At 40.9% G+C, this 12,934-nt stretch overlaps 1 protein-coding gene across 2 annotated transcripts in view; it reads right to left on the bottom strand.

Annotated features, from left to right (window-relative positions):
- LOC119011288 (epidermal retinol dehydrogenase 2-like) overlaps positions 1–7,187 on the bottom strand; it is a 49,538-nt gene extending 42,351 nt beyond the window's left edge. For both annotated transcript variants that reach the window (XM_037084275.1, XM_037084274.1), the window contains exons 1-2: positions 7,014–7,187; positions 412–739 (exon numbers count right to left, since the gene is read on the bottom strand). In XM_037084275.1, the coding sequence (XP_036940170.1) occupies positions 412–735 (324 nt within the window). In that variant the 5' untranslated portion in view covers positions 736–739; positions 7,014–7,187. The remainder of the gene's footprint in view (positions 1–411; positions 740–7,013) is intronic.
- Between the last annotated feature and the right edge of the window lie 5,747 nt (positions 7,188–12,934).

Raw genomic sequence — 12,934 nt, 5'->3', positions numbered from 1 at the left:
TCTTAGATGTCTCTTGTAGATGGGGAACCATCTTTTTAATAAAACATGATGTTTTAAATAAGTATTATTATGCAAGAAACCTGTGTCCCACAACTTGCATGCAACCCTGTTACCTTAAACTTTTTAGCATGGTAAAAGTAGAGGAAAAGGGTTAGCCACATGATAGACTGGAAGTGACATCACCAAACAGCTTCCCAACAGCATAGGTAGAGCAAAGGTATGTCCTCTCTTATATTTTTATAACACTGTCAGCCTTGCTTGATTGTCTCACTTTACCTAATGCAACCCTGTTATGCATATTTCCAGAATAATATAAATACTTAAAAAAAAACTGTACTCGTTTACTTGTCTAAGTTTGTCATCTTGATAAATGCAAACAGCTGGCATGTTATTGGAACTTTTACGGATTACCTGGTCAGCCACTCTGTAAACTTCATTCTTGTCGCTGCAGTCACACAGATAGTAGTGGACTCTGCTGGCACCGCTCTGTTTAGCCAGTCTGGCCGTTTCCTTCATTCCCTCCTGGTTAATATCCCACAACACCAACACAGTGCCAAGAGCTGCAAACTCCTGTGCCATGAGACGACCGATACCGCTACCTGACCCAGATATCAGGACCACCTCGCCAGCTATGTTCTTCTTCTTAATGGGAACAAACAGGTGGATAAAAGATTCCACATTGTACCAGATGGACAGTAGGAGGACTTGAATTGTTTCCAGGAGGAAATTCATCATGGATCTGGAAGGGAAGGAAGAGAAAGTACGCATTAGAGAAATATGGCAGCTGTTCACATTTGGTTAGCCTACTGATTGGATCACAAGTTTAATTCTCGTGACAGGATCTCACTTCCCTGTTCTATATGCAAATACACACCTACATCACTGGAACAAACAAATCTAACATTTTTTACTTAAGCAATATCGTCATGCAAAATGTTTGCATAAACGACCGGAAGGCCCAAATAGTTAAGAATGTGTTGTAGATAGTGTTTCACAAACTATATCAAGTTTCGCTTAACTCAACTCAAGTTTATTAAGGGGAGTCCGAGGACTCTCTAGATGGACGTTAGAGAAGCAGATATTACTCCTAACCATAAACTGTGTTCGTAAAAATTTACATGCAGTATTGATATACAGTCAATATGTTGTATCATTTAATTTAATTGGTTTAAACGGTGAAATCAGTTGAAACTATTAACAGCTGCTGGGAGATAAGACACACTTCAGACATAACAGACAGGTTGGTACGGCAATGCTGCGACAAACTGACACTTTCTTACAAGGAAACAAAGATGTTCTGTATTTAAATCTGATTACAAAAGAAGGCAAACATTTTATTTTTTAGAATATAGAATTTACTGTAGCTGTTTCACAAAGCTCGGGAATCTGGAGATATTGCCATAACTAGTGTTGTGTAAACAATAGTTAGTTGAAACTTTGTGCTCACAAACATCTGTGGTTTACACTGGCAGGTTAAGAGAGCACATGTCCATTACTTCACAGTTAACCATATGGACATCAAGTGGTGTGCATTCCATTCAGCCTCTTGTTGCAGTTTCTTCTTTTTTTCTTTCACAGAGGAAATGAGTTGAGTGGGCAGTCCTTCAATGAGGCCTCTGACATATGTGAGTACACAATTCTAAAAGAATGGGGTCACGTGCAGCCCAAACCACCTCTGACTGATCAGGTTTCAAGAGCTACCTCAGTGCATCATGAGGGGTGTGACAATACACACAGCCCACGTGAACCAGATGATATTTTAACACTATTTTTAAGAAAAACATTTTTTGTTGAATTTCATTTGATCTAAAGTCACAAAATGCAAACAACTCAGGTCCGGTGTTAAATGTTTTAACTAGTCATCATCTTGTAATGAATGTCACTTTAGTTCTACTTTCTGGCCAAGAACGAATGCCACTGCACTAATGCAGTAAAAGACACGAACAATGTGTAAGCACTGTCAAAGATTTTGCCACAAACTCAACTGACTGGCTTCTCATGAGTCTCTTCAGACTTTATAAGTATGCATGAACCATGTGTGAGCTTCTCCCTTCTAATGCAGCTGTGTGTGACCTTCTTACTGAACTCCTTTCAACAAATTGAAAGTAAAAAATAACAAACAGTAACAAAGTCACAAAAAGAACACAAAGATTTTCTTAGTCTTATTTTTTTAAGTGCAAACAGTGCTACTCTCAACACTTCAAAGGCAAACAGAGACTGACCAAATGTCTCTTCAGGCATGATACAGAGCTGAGAGCTGGATACAGCTACACTGCCCAGCCTAACATATGGTCACATTCTTTTCCAGAATGTAAGCATGTCTATGTTGATGAAGGTTCTCAGTCACCATGGTCAATCTAGGTGCTTGTTAAACCAAAAGAGAGGAGTAAAAGAATCCATCTATGTCAAACTGGAATGACCATCTTTGAACAGAGGAGGTGGCCTATGACATAACTTAACACCCACCTACAATGCTGGACTAAGTTCTCTCTCCAGACAGCTTAACAACCACAGCTGGGCTCACCTAGCATCAGCAAACAACATGAAGGCCGGTTTGACGAACGATCCACAAGTGGCCCTAATGACTCTGACGCTCAGAGCTCACGTATCCCTTAACAACTCTGTAAGGACACTTCCACAGTTTCAAAGCCTGCGCCTCCACGCCTGAAGCCTCTTGGACGAGAGATGAGATGTCTTAAACAAACTGAAACAAATCCAGTTGCATACAATACAGCACTTAGATAAGCATGTCAACATTTTCAAGGTCCCATATTATACTGTTGTTCATCAATTTGACACAGCTGTCAGAGGTCTAAAAACTCTGTATTCGAAATGCATTACCCCAAACCCATGCATGGTCCTGAATTTCAGCTGTCTAAAACTCGCTCTACACAGCTCTATTCAGAGCAGTCTGATTCTGTGCCAAACTCATCAGACTTGCTTCAAACGCCATTGCATAGTGGACCAAAGCAGAGCTAATTAGTTAGCCAGTTTCCAGCTGACTTCACCGTACTTGTAGGCAACTGTAAATAATATCAAACCGCGGGGACAATTTTCGGTGGCTCGGGTGCAGTTGCTGGGTCCTGTATGGGTGGGACTGATCCTTGTACGAGGGTCAGTGTCGAGGCAAAGCCAGCTTTGTACTGACCCTCGTTACTGAAGCAGTCCGATGTGAGGTGGTTAGCACACACATACAAGCTAACACGAACTGAAGCCGGCACGCTGTCATTAAAAATGAAACGCAACCACTGTCTCTTGTGTTGTTCTGTAGCTGGGACAGAATATAGGCACTGATGTTGATTTTTACAACCAACAACAGAGCAATTCGTGTGTCAAGCTTGAAGCGACGACATTGCAAAACACTGCTGTCTCACCGCTGGATACAATGAATTTCACCTCGGGGATGAACGCCGCCGCCCCCTGATATCTCTTATCGCCACACAGAGGAGGTCAGCCAATGTAAATTCATTACACAATGAAAGGAGCAGAATCTGAACAGCCTGTAGGAGCGCCATTTTACCAGTGGGTGGGCTGCAGAGATGCAGGAATCATTTGCTTTCCTCATTCTGGGAGTTGGCAGGCTCAGGGAGGACCAGCATATATATGTAGAGACCACAGAAAATGTGTTTTTCATAATATGGGACCTTTCAGGCAGCAGTCAAGTTCTTTGGGTGCTAACTATGTCTCCTCCAGTTGAAAAGACACACTCACTTGAAATGGATGTAGCGAGGATGGAAAGGTATGCTGTCTTTTTAAAGGTTCGGGATCACTGTGCATTAAAGCTCAGCTGAAATGAAAACGATGTCTTTCGTTATTGTCCTGGCTTTAGCACTTGACTGTGAAAGTTGAGATTCCAAAGCATTTATCAGTGCTGTCTGGCCTTCAGGGCTTTTTTTTTCTTTACAGGTGTGGTTGATTTTAGTGGAGAGTTCTGCTGGTTCTGTAGGTGTCTTTGCACAGTGCTTGTGTTAGTGGCAGTATGCGGCACTGTTTACTGACAGGGCTTATATATTGTATGCTGAAAGCGGCATCTTTGAGGTAGAACTCGAAGTTATCAGACTGTCAGGCTGGCTGCTCTCTATACTGATATGGCAAGACAGCTTTTCACTTCAACAACAAATATCTTCACATTTCAATATTGCAAGATCTCGTGGCGCAAGCATACTTAGAGCCTTTCTACTTGTGATCAGAACGCACAGAATGATAACTGATACAAGGACTGAACAGCCTCCAAGTCTGTCAGTAAAGAGCAGGCATTAACATGTGTCGCGAGTGATGGGAACTTGCTTCCCTGCTCTATATACAAATTAACAAAACTGGAATGAAAGGATACAATGTTTGTTAACACAAAGAAAGACATATCTTCATGTATAAAATTTGTTGTATTAATAAAGAAGTCCAAATACTGTAGGTAAGAATGTACATTACAATGCATAAAATGTATGGATTTTTATTTTGATTATTATTTTTTTAGGGAATTTGGAAGAAAAAGGGTCTCACTAGAATTTTCACCCTCAAACAATGCATGCTGGGAAGAACTGTGCTGTTCATATTTCTTTGCTGAGTTGATTGATCTCTGTACACCACGCTCATCCAATTCATCATTTTCGCTCATCCATTCATCACCTTGACGTTGTGGTAACAACTCATCTGGCTGCTCATTTTCATTGTGGAGTTATGTGCAAACATATTTTGTTTATATCTGTTGTCTTTTTTAGCTGTAATGGTAACATGGAAAGATTATAAAACATGATGGTCCAACCTATCTGTGTTTTTTCTCATGTCTAACTACTGTCTAGATTTTGGTAAACTCAAAGCTGTAATTTTTTCACTTTGTGGCTCATCAGGTCCAGGGCTCTACAGTGTGAGCATTTGCCCCTAAAAAGATGTATGTGCGAACCGGGAAAATGATTTCGGTGCACAGTGTGCAAGCAAAGGTCTCAGGTACCATCACCACCTACTTTGTCTGCGCTTGTACAAAAACTACAATCCTCTGGCCGTAAAGCACCAATCACAGTAGTTTTCTGTAATGACGCAACCAAGAGAGGTGTCAGGTCAGCAGACTGCGGTGAAGTTAGTTTCAGTTCGGATATTCGGCAGATATTCACTCGGGTCAAGCCGCGACATTACTGCCCAGTGTTAGCAGCAGAGGACGGTTAACTCACCTCCCAGAGCCAACGCGCTGAATCACTGGAGACTGATTTAGGGACCTGCGCCAACAAGACCCAGTTGCTATGGACACTCCAAGCATTACAAGCAGACAGAGGAGCAAGCGGAGGTGTTACCGAGGACGAAGGCAAGGCTGTCCAGCAGGGTTTACAGCTGGGCTGGAGGCAAATCCGCGGAGAAAGCCGCTTCTCTCAATCTGACTTTCCAACGTCCGAAATATACATACTGTTGTTTTTTTATCCTGCAATATCCACACTGACACTAAATTCCGTTTGTATTGCTCTGTACACTGCAATTCAAATGACAATAAAAGAAAGTCTAAGTCATTAAATTACTTGGCATAAATATGCTAATACAAAATAATTGCAGTTTTCTCAATATCTTCCATGTCATGTGACCCAGTGACTCCAAACCAGCAGCAGATTATATTAGTAAACTGGATGAATAAGACACACCTCTTTTTATCATATTTGAGTGCTTACTCTATTTTATATGAATATTAATATGCACTTAGACAACTGACAACCTTTGTGTTTAGTACACACTGGAAACAAAATTTAGTAAAAAAAAAAATGAAATCACTGTAATTTTTTTTTTGTGCTGCCTGAAATGAAAAAATAATTAAATCAAACACTGTAAATCATTTTGTTTGTGCTGCTTATTTAAGTGTGAAGTGTTCAATAAATCAAAAAAATAAATAATTTTTGTGCTTGCATATATGTCTTTGTGCTCCCAGATATTTTACTTTAGGAGCACGTGTTCGTTGCCCTGATCAGGTCAATAAGGTCGTGTGACCAGAGTGAGTGAGAGTGCTGTTATTGATGCGATATGTATGCAGTTTAGATGAATGAGATGTATACACTTTGTCAAGGCATCATGAGTCATTTTAGTTACATTGAACGTAAACATGATGCATAATGCATTGTATTTCTGCCTGGAACATATGGCACATATGTTCTGAAGTGGGTCTGAAATAGAAACTAGAACACTTTAAGTTTAATCAGCTTGAAATAAACAAAGTTTTTATATTTACATTAAAAGAGGCAGTATGTAGTTTTAGAGAAGAAATGTTAATGAGAAGAGAAAGATCTTCGGCTAGTTTTTTTATAACTAAATAATCAAACTCTCTTCTCACAACTGAATAAACTGAACAAACAAACTGACCTCAGAGGACAACACAAATCATATGTGGCGGACCCTGCCACCTTTCTAGCTCCAAACACTGTCCTGGGACCTTACTTCACACTGAGAACAGCTGGTTTGTTCGCTTATAGAAAAAAGTTACAACCTAATTAATATTGCAAAGATACAATTTCTGAATTTGAATGCATTCTCCAAAACTTCACAGTGCTCCTTTAAGTTAATTTAAAAAAAAAAATCTTCTAGATTCCATTCAGACTTTTTCTAGAGTCATCTCACATTTTCATCCTTAGTGCCCACGTAGAATACACATCCACCACAACACATTTTACTGACGTGATGTCAAGTTTCTAGAAACAGCACTAATGAGCAACAATACAGTGAGAGCCCGGCTCATTTCCATGGAGAGCATGCATTTGACCATTTGTTCTGAGGGTCATATAAGGTTAACCCCTTTAGAAGTTTGTCTTTCGCTTGTAACCACATCATACATCTGACAGTCGTCATGGTGAACAAAAGACGAACGACTTTTTACATGAAAAAGTAAGAAAACAAGTGAAGTGAACAGTCCTCCGCTCTGTAGAGGACCTTTGCTCGCGTTACATCACACAGGGCAATGCTCCCGTCAACAGTATTTTAGCACACTGGGGTTGATAAACTGCACTTAACAAGAAGTTAGCGGCTCCAGAGGCCGGTGAACGTACCGAGGTGCGGGATGGCGACAGGATGGCGGCGGGAGGGCGGCAGGTGTGGAGCAGCTGGGGCGGTAAGTCTTCTCTGTACTTGGAGCCGTTACAGCCGTTTGTATAGCCTCGGGAGGAGAACACAGCAGCGTATCCCATCAAACTCCGTTCCGAACAGGGAGAAACCGGATGTGTCACATGACCGCTCATTAATCAGTCCCAGCCCCGCCCCTCCACGCGAGGCATTGTGGGACTTGGAGTGTGTAAGTGCTTCTTCGCCCCTTTATTTAGGCTGATGGAAAAGAGTGGGCATCTTTATTGTACACTCAGGTGGGAATAGAAAGTCAAAGTATGGCTTCACTTCTCTATTTGACTCTACAAAGGTTGCCACCTAACATTCCTGCTGTGTTTCTTTCCTCATTAAATATTAGTGACCTTATATGACATCAACATAACCGATCATGGATACCCACATGACCACTCATGGACATCCTCTGCAGTCAGGGAGAGGATTAGAGCTGCTGAAAATATGTATCCTGAGTTCTGACTTATTTCTCAGAATTCTGAATTTATTCTGAGAAATCTACAAAAAAAATGTAGAGCATCATAATAAATGTTGACAGAGGTTAGGAGCTTGAAATGATCGATCAGCTGACTTCGCCCAGCCCAAAAATCATTAATTTTCACTCATTAATTATTCCAGAAGATGTGAGGCACTACTGCGACACATCTGAACAGTGACAAACTGTGTTAACTGTGTGTCCTCCATGGCTGTAGACAGCTGTGAGGTCAACGCAGTCCGGTCTGTAATAATTTCCTAAAACAAAAATGGGCTTACACCTAAATGTCCTCAATATATAAGATTTAAAAGTGAAGTCATGATGTCAAATGAGTCCTTTGATATGAGACATTTTCAGAGAAATTACAGACTGATGTGGCCACATCTCCAGCTAATATTATTGTCTTCATGTGATTAGACATACCAGATGTGGGGGGCACACTGGGACTTGGGACATCTGAACTAGATTCATCAAAGGACACTAAAAGACATTGTCACTCTATATTTACTTCTTAGAATAACTGACATGGTCTATAATGCACATATATTGTGAAGGGGGAAGATATGATGAGGCTGAGGTGTGGGATGAATGTGGCACTCACTGTATTGTTTGCACTTGTCTTATGTGCTGTCTGTTGACGTATGCACTGTGTTATATGTATTGTTATGTGGCATTGTTATGTGCTAATTAATTTTTCAGATCATTATATAATGTAGGAGACAACAAGCAATGATGTATAATGATAATGTTATTTTTTTACAGAAGGCACTTTCTTTTTTTAAGTAGTTATTTTGATCACTAACAGTAGACCACATCAGTCAAATCAGGAGAGTGAGTTGGCACCACCTGTAAACCATACAAATCTAAGTGCTATATCGTAGGCAACTGGACGTGTTTCAGTGTGTTGAAGACGTTTCACCTCTCATCCAAGAGGCTTCTTCAGTTCCAACTAACTGGAGGAGCTACAAGCTTTTAAACTTTGTGTGGGAGTGTCCTAGTTGTTAAGGAGGATTGAACCACATCTTAATAAAACAACAGAACACAGCAAGTTAAAGCATTTCATTGCCAGCAAACAGACACATGAGTAATAGCATGTCAATGCTGGGTATATGTAGGAATCCTGAAGTTCAACTGAATACCTTTTTAAGACCTTTGCTAATAACATTTACACAGATTTTGAGACCTCATCGTCACTTCAAGTTCTAACTGGTTACATCAGCAACACACTTTAACTTAGATTTACGGTAATGTATATTGATTGTAAGGTAACAGCTACTTTTTTGGGAGGGAGTCATGCTTTGCAGGGTCAAGGTGAAGTCTGAACAAATGAATCTTGAGTCTTTTGCGGAAGATGGCGAGTGATTCTGTTGTCCTGACATTGGTCGGGAGTTCGTTCCACCACTGAGGTGCCAGAATAGAGAAGAGTCCTGACTTTGCTGAGCGGGCTTTATTTGCTCTCAGCGATGGCAGTACCAGCTGGCCAGCTAATGTAGAAGAGTGAAGTGCTCTCGCTGGGGCGTGTGGTCTGACCAGTGTTTGGAGGTAGACAGGGCAGTTCCATCAACGGCTTTGAAGGCCAGCACCATCGTCTTGAATCTGATGCAGGCCACAACAGGAAGCCAGTGGAGGTCACAGAGGAGGGGGGTCACATGGGAGAATTTGGGAAAATTGTAAACGAGGCGCGCTACAGTGTTCTGAATATGCTGCAATAGTTTAATTGCAGAGGCTGGGCGTCCAGCCAAGAGGGAGTTGCAGTAGTAGTAGTAATTAGTAGAACAGTATTGTCAGCTAAAAACATCAAAAGTTGTTCTGTAGAAAGTGACTGATATATTATTGATTGATACATTTATAGATCATTTACCATAGATGATGCTGTTGTAGTTGTAATTACTTAATATACTATTAGGTAGTTTCATTTTGTGGTTCTCAGCCTAGGGGTTGGGTTCAAAGGATGATCTGAGGGGTGCTGACATTATTAATGGGACAATAGAAAATAAGAAAAAGTTCTGCTAAACAAAATTGCATGACTTTTTCAGACCTTTAGTCTAATCCCAGCACATCCAAAACCAGAGTTATGGTAAATAACGTCACGTTTGCTTTGTGTCTGCTGCAGGAAGAAACCGTAAAAACAGGGTTTTGTCATGAAAGTGTCCTCAAGCAGCAAGTTTGGTTGCTGAGGAATAGGAGAAGTTGTGTGAGGGACGCCAGTGGTGATACAGACAGCGACCGAGATAGTGAGTTTTGAGAGTTGAGAGATTTGTGACATATAGCGTGTTTGGAGTGTATAGTTAGTGTGTTATATAGTGTTTGCTGAAGTGTGTTTGGTGTGTATTGTAGTCTTTTTTTCTGTTGTGAGTCAAAGCAAGGAAGAAACTGCTGAATATGGAACAGGCAGGAATGAGCTGAGGAGCCCTGAGCCTGAGGCATTGCCTGCATTTAAATGTAAATAGTTACATGTAACTTTGTAAATTTCAGAAACATATGCACAAATGTAGCAAACAACAATTTATATTTGCATTATAACTAATGCAGTTGGTTTGTTAAACATATTTGTGGTTTTCACAGTAAAAAAACTTTTCCTACTCTGATTTTATGTTATTTTGTGATTTTAAGTCCATAGAGTTAATACGGTATGTCAAAATGAAAAAATAACTGTACAGTCACACATGTGAGGTTGTGCTGAAAATAATAAAATAATGACACCAAACAAGACAAGGTAAATAGTTTTTTAAGGTGAAATATAATGGTATGATCAAAAGTAGTCATAAACAGCTAATTATATCCCTGACGTAACACCTTCAAACACAGCCTTATTTGGCCATCCATGAAACAGCACCCACCATGCAGCCATTCCCCCTGAAGAATACATAAACGAGAGCAATGAAATCCACTGACCAATGGACAAGATAGGATGAAATAAGATGTTCCTTAATTGATCCCCCTTTGGAGAAATTCACAGGTAACACAGAACCACAGAGGGAAATAAGCAGCAGCGCAACAGAAAGTCTCAAAAAATGGAAACAATAACAGAGAGATATTGAAAAGAAAAAAATAGCAGTTTGAATAAAAATAGAATAAATACTGATACTGTCCTTGTGTATACATGACGTGTGCAATACACATTAAATGTGCCTGAGCAAATGTGTAATGTGCAGGGTTCCTGAGTTATTAAATAACAACAGTCTTTAAGTGACAGTGAAGTGTATGGTGGAGTCCTCAATCAGTGGAGAAAGGAAGTGTTGGGAGCTGTGATTGTGTGTAGTCGTTGATGGTATGAAAGAGCCCCCCAAGCACTTTGAGGCTGCTTTCAAATAGGCCTGTCCATGCGAGTCATCCATATGACACAAAAAGCTTGACTGAAGTGCAGAAGGCACATATGAAGGACAGTCAACGTTGAGTTGTGAAATCTCTCAGCCTCTGCAGAAAGGTGTGGCAAGGATGGAAGGTCTCACACGAGGTCATGAAAGACTCAGAGTGTCTGTCCACAGGGGTCCTGATGGCCCATCAGTTATCACAGGGGACAGTCAGGGACCGTCCACATGGAAACACTTTTGTGCGTAAATGCATGTTTTGCATCGTTTTGGCCGATCGTCCGCATGCATCCTGTAAACACAGGGCCTGTAAACGCACTTTTTTGAAACCCAGTCTCTGGGTGGAAAAATTTGAAAATGCTGACCTTGCATTCTCTTGTGGACAGCGAATCCTCATACTTTGTGTATCGATGACGCCATCACCCCACCCCTCGACCTCTAGCCTTCAACCTCTTAACCCCGAAACGCCTCATGACAACAACAATGGCGGACTACATGCTTGTGTTCATGCTGCAGAAGATATTGAGCCTATTAGGGTTACTAGGGCACAATATTATCCTCCTCTGCCACTACGCTGAGCGAGAAAGGATTATGGACAACCGACTAGCCATTTTCATCTTCTTCTTGTTGTGTTCGGGTTCTCCTTCTACTGTCTGTTTTTATACAGTGCGCAAGCTTTATGCAAATGCTCCATCTCTTCTTCTCCGTTTTTGGTGAATTTCAAGTGCTACCTATAGGCCTGGAATATGAACTAAAACATGTTGAGTCGTTTGCAATGGATCCGTGTGGACGCAAATATATGTTTCATCTTGAAACGATGCCAAGGAAGACATTTTGGTACATGTGGATATGGCCTAAGTGTTCTCCACTGTGGTAAAAAGGTCTACCTACACCTTGCCAATGCAAAGCCATATCTGGCCCACTATTTAGTGGCACAGGCGCCACTCACCACTCACTACACTGCAGATGCATAAGTGGCGACAGCACACAGAGATGTAGAGCGCCACACACCTACAGCTAAAGAGGACAACTGTTAGTCAACAATGAAACAACTGAGCAGAAGATGAACTCCATTACCATGGAGTGCTGCAATATGTAATTACAGAAAGCAAACACAACATACTAATTTACTTTCAACTCACAGCATGCTAAGGGGGTGCAAAGTGTAGGTCAGCCCAACAATAGCCAATCAATGGTGAGGAATCAGCAAGCTAAAACAGAGAACAATCTGGTATAAGCTGTCACCGTCCAGGAGGCTAGAAAGAGGAAGAGTGTGTGGGTGCGTGACACACACAGTATAGTGTGCTGATGTCGCACCCACAGGTGTGATTATTTTTGGATAGTGCTCCTCATCATCCTGAAGGGCTGTAGTCACTTGGTTACAGGTTCACTGATATGTGCAATTAATATGCAATGAAAGCAGAGGGATTTTTTTTTTCTGTACTAAAGAATAAGACAAAAGAGTCTTAACAGGTATTAACAACTCTAACAGATAACAGCTCACCTGGCTACAGTGTGTATGTGCAAGGTGCTGTGTAGAAACTATGCAGTCTCTCCTTTAAATTTGTGGCCGGTGGTTTATACATTACTGTTTTATTTAATCTATTTAATTCATGTGTCTTATTGATGCCTGCCGTTGTGTCCACTGCATTGTTTTTTTAACATCTGGCCTTTTTTTCCTTTTTTGCTATGTCTCTGTTACTGTCTCCGCTGGCATCTCAGAAGTGGAACGGAGCTGTCCCTCCATTCAGCCTCTGTAACTTTTATGCTGGTGTTTCATTTGTATGCTTGTTTTCATTTTCACGAGTGTGTCAGTCTCCTGTGTCTTTCCTGACCTGCGCTGCATCATATGTTGTGTTGCTGCCATCTTTGACTCACTGCTTATTATCATTATCATGTTAAGCAGTTCTACTCAGCAGTGACACATAGGTAGAGGCATAGAATGATGTAACGTTCATTCTGTAAATGGAGGAAAAATATGTGGAATATATAGGCATAGGCATGTGATCTGCAAAGAAGACTCACCGTGTAATAGTAGACTATAGCCTATAGTGAACGGTATTCACCTGAA

The sequence above is a fragment of the Acanthopagrus latus genome, chromosome 21, assembly GCF_904848185.1.
Source record: "Acanthopagrus latus isolate v.2019 chromosome 21, fAcaLat1.1, whole genome shotgun sequence".
NCBI classification, from domain to species: Eukaryota; Metazoa; Chordata; class Actinopteri; order Spariformes; family Sparidae; genus Acanthopagrus; species Acanthopagrus latus.
The sequence above is the reverse complement of the archived record's forward strand: the minus strand, read 5'-3'. Positions and strand labels throughout refer to the sequence as shown.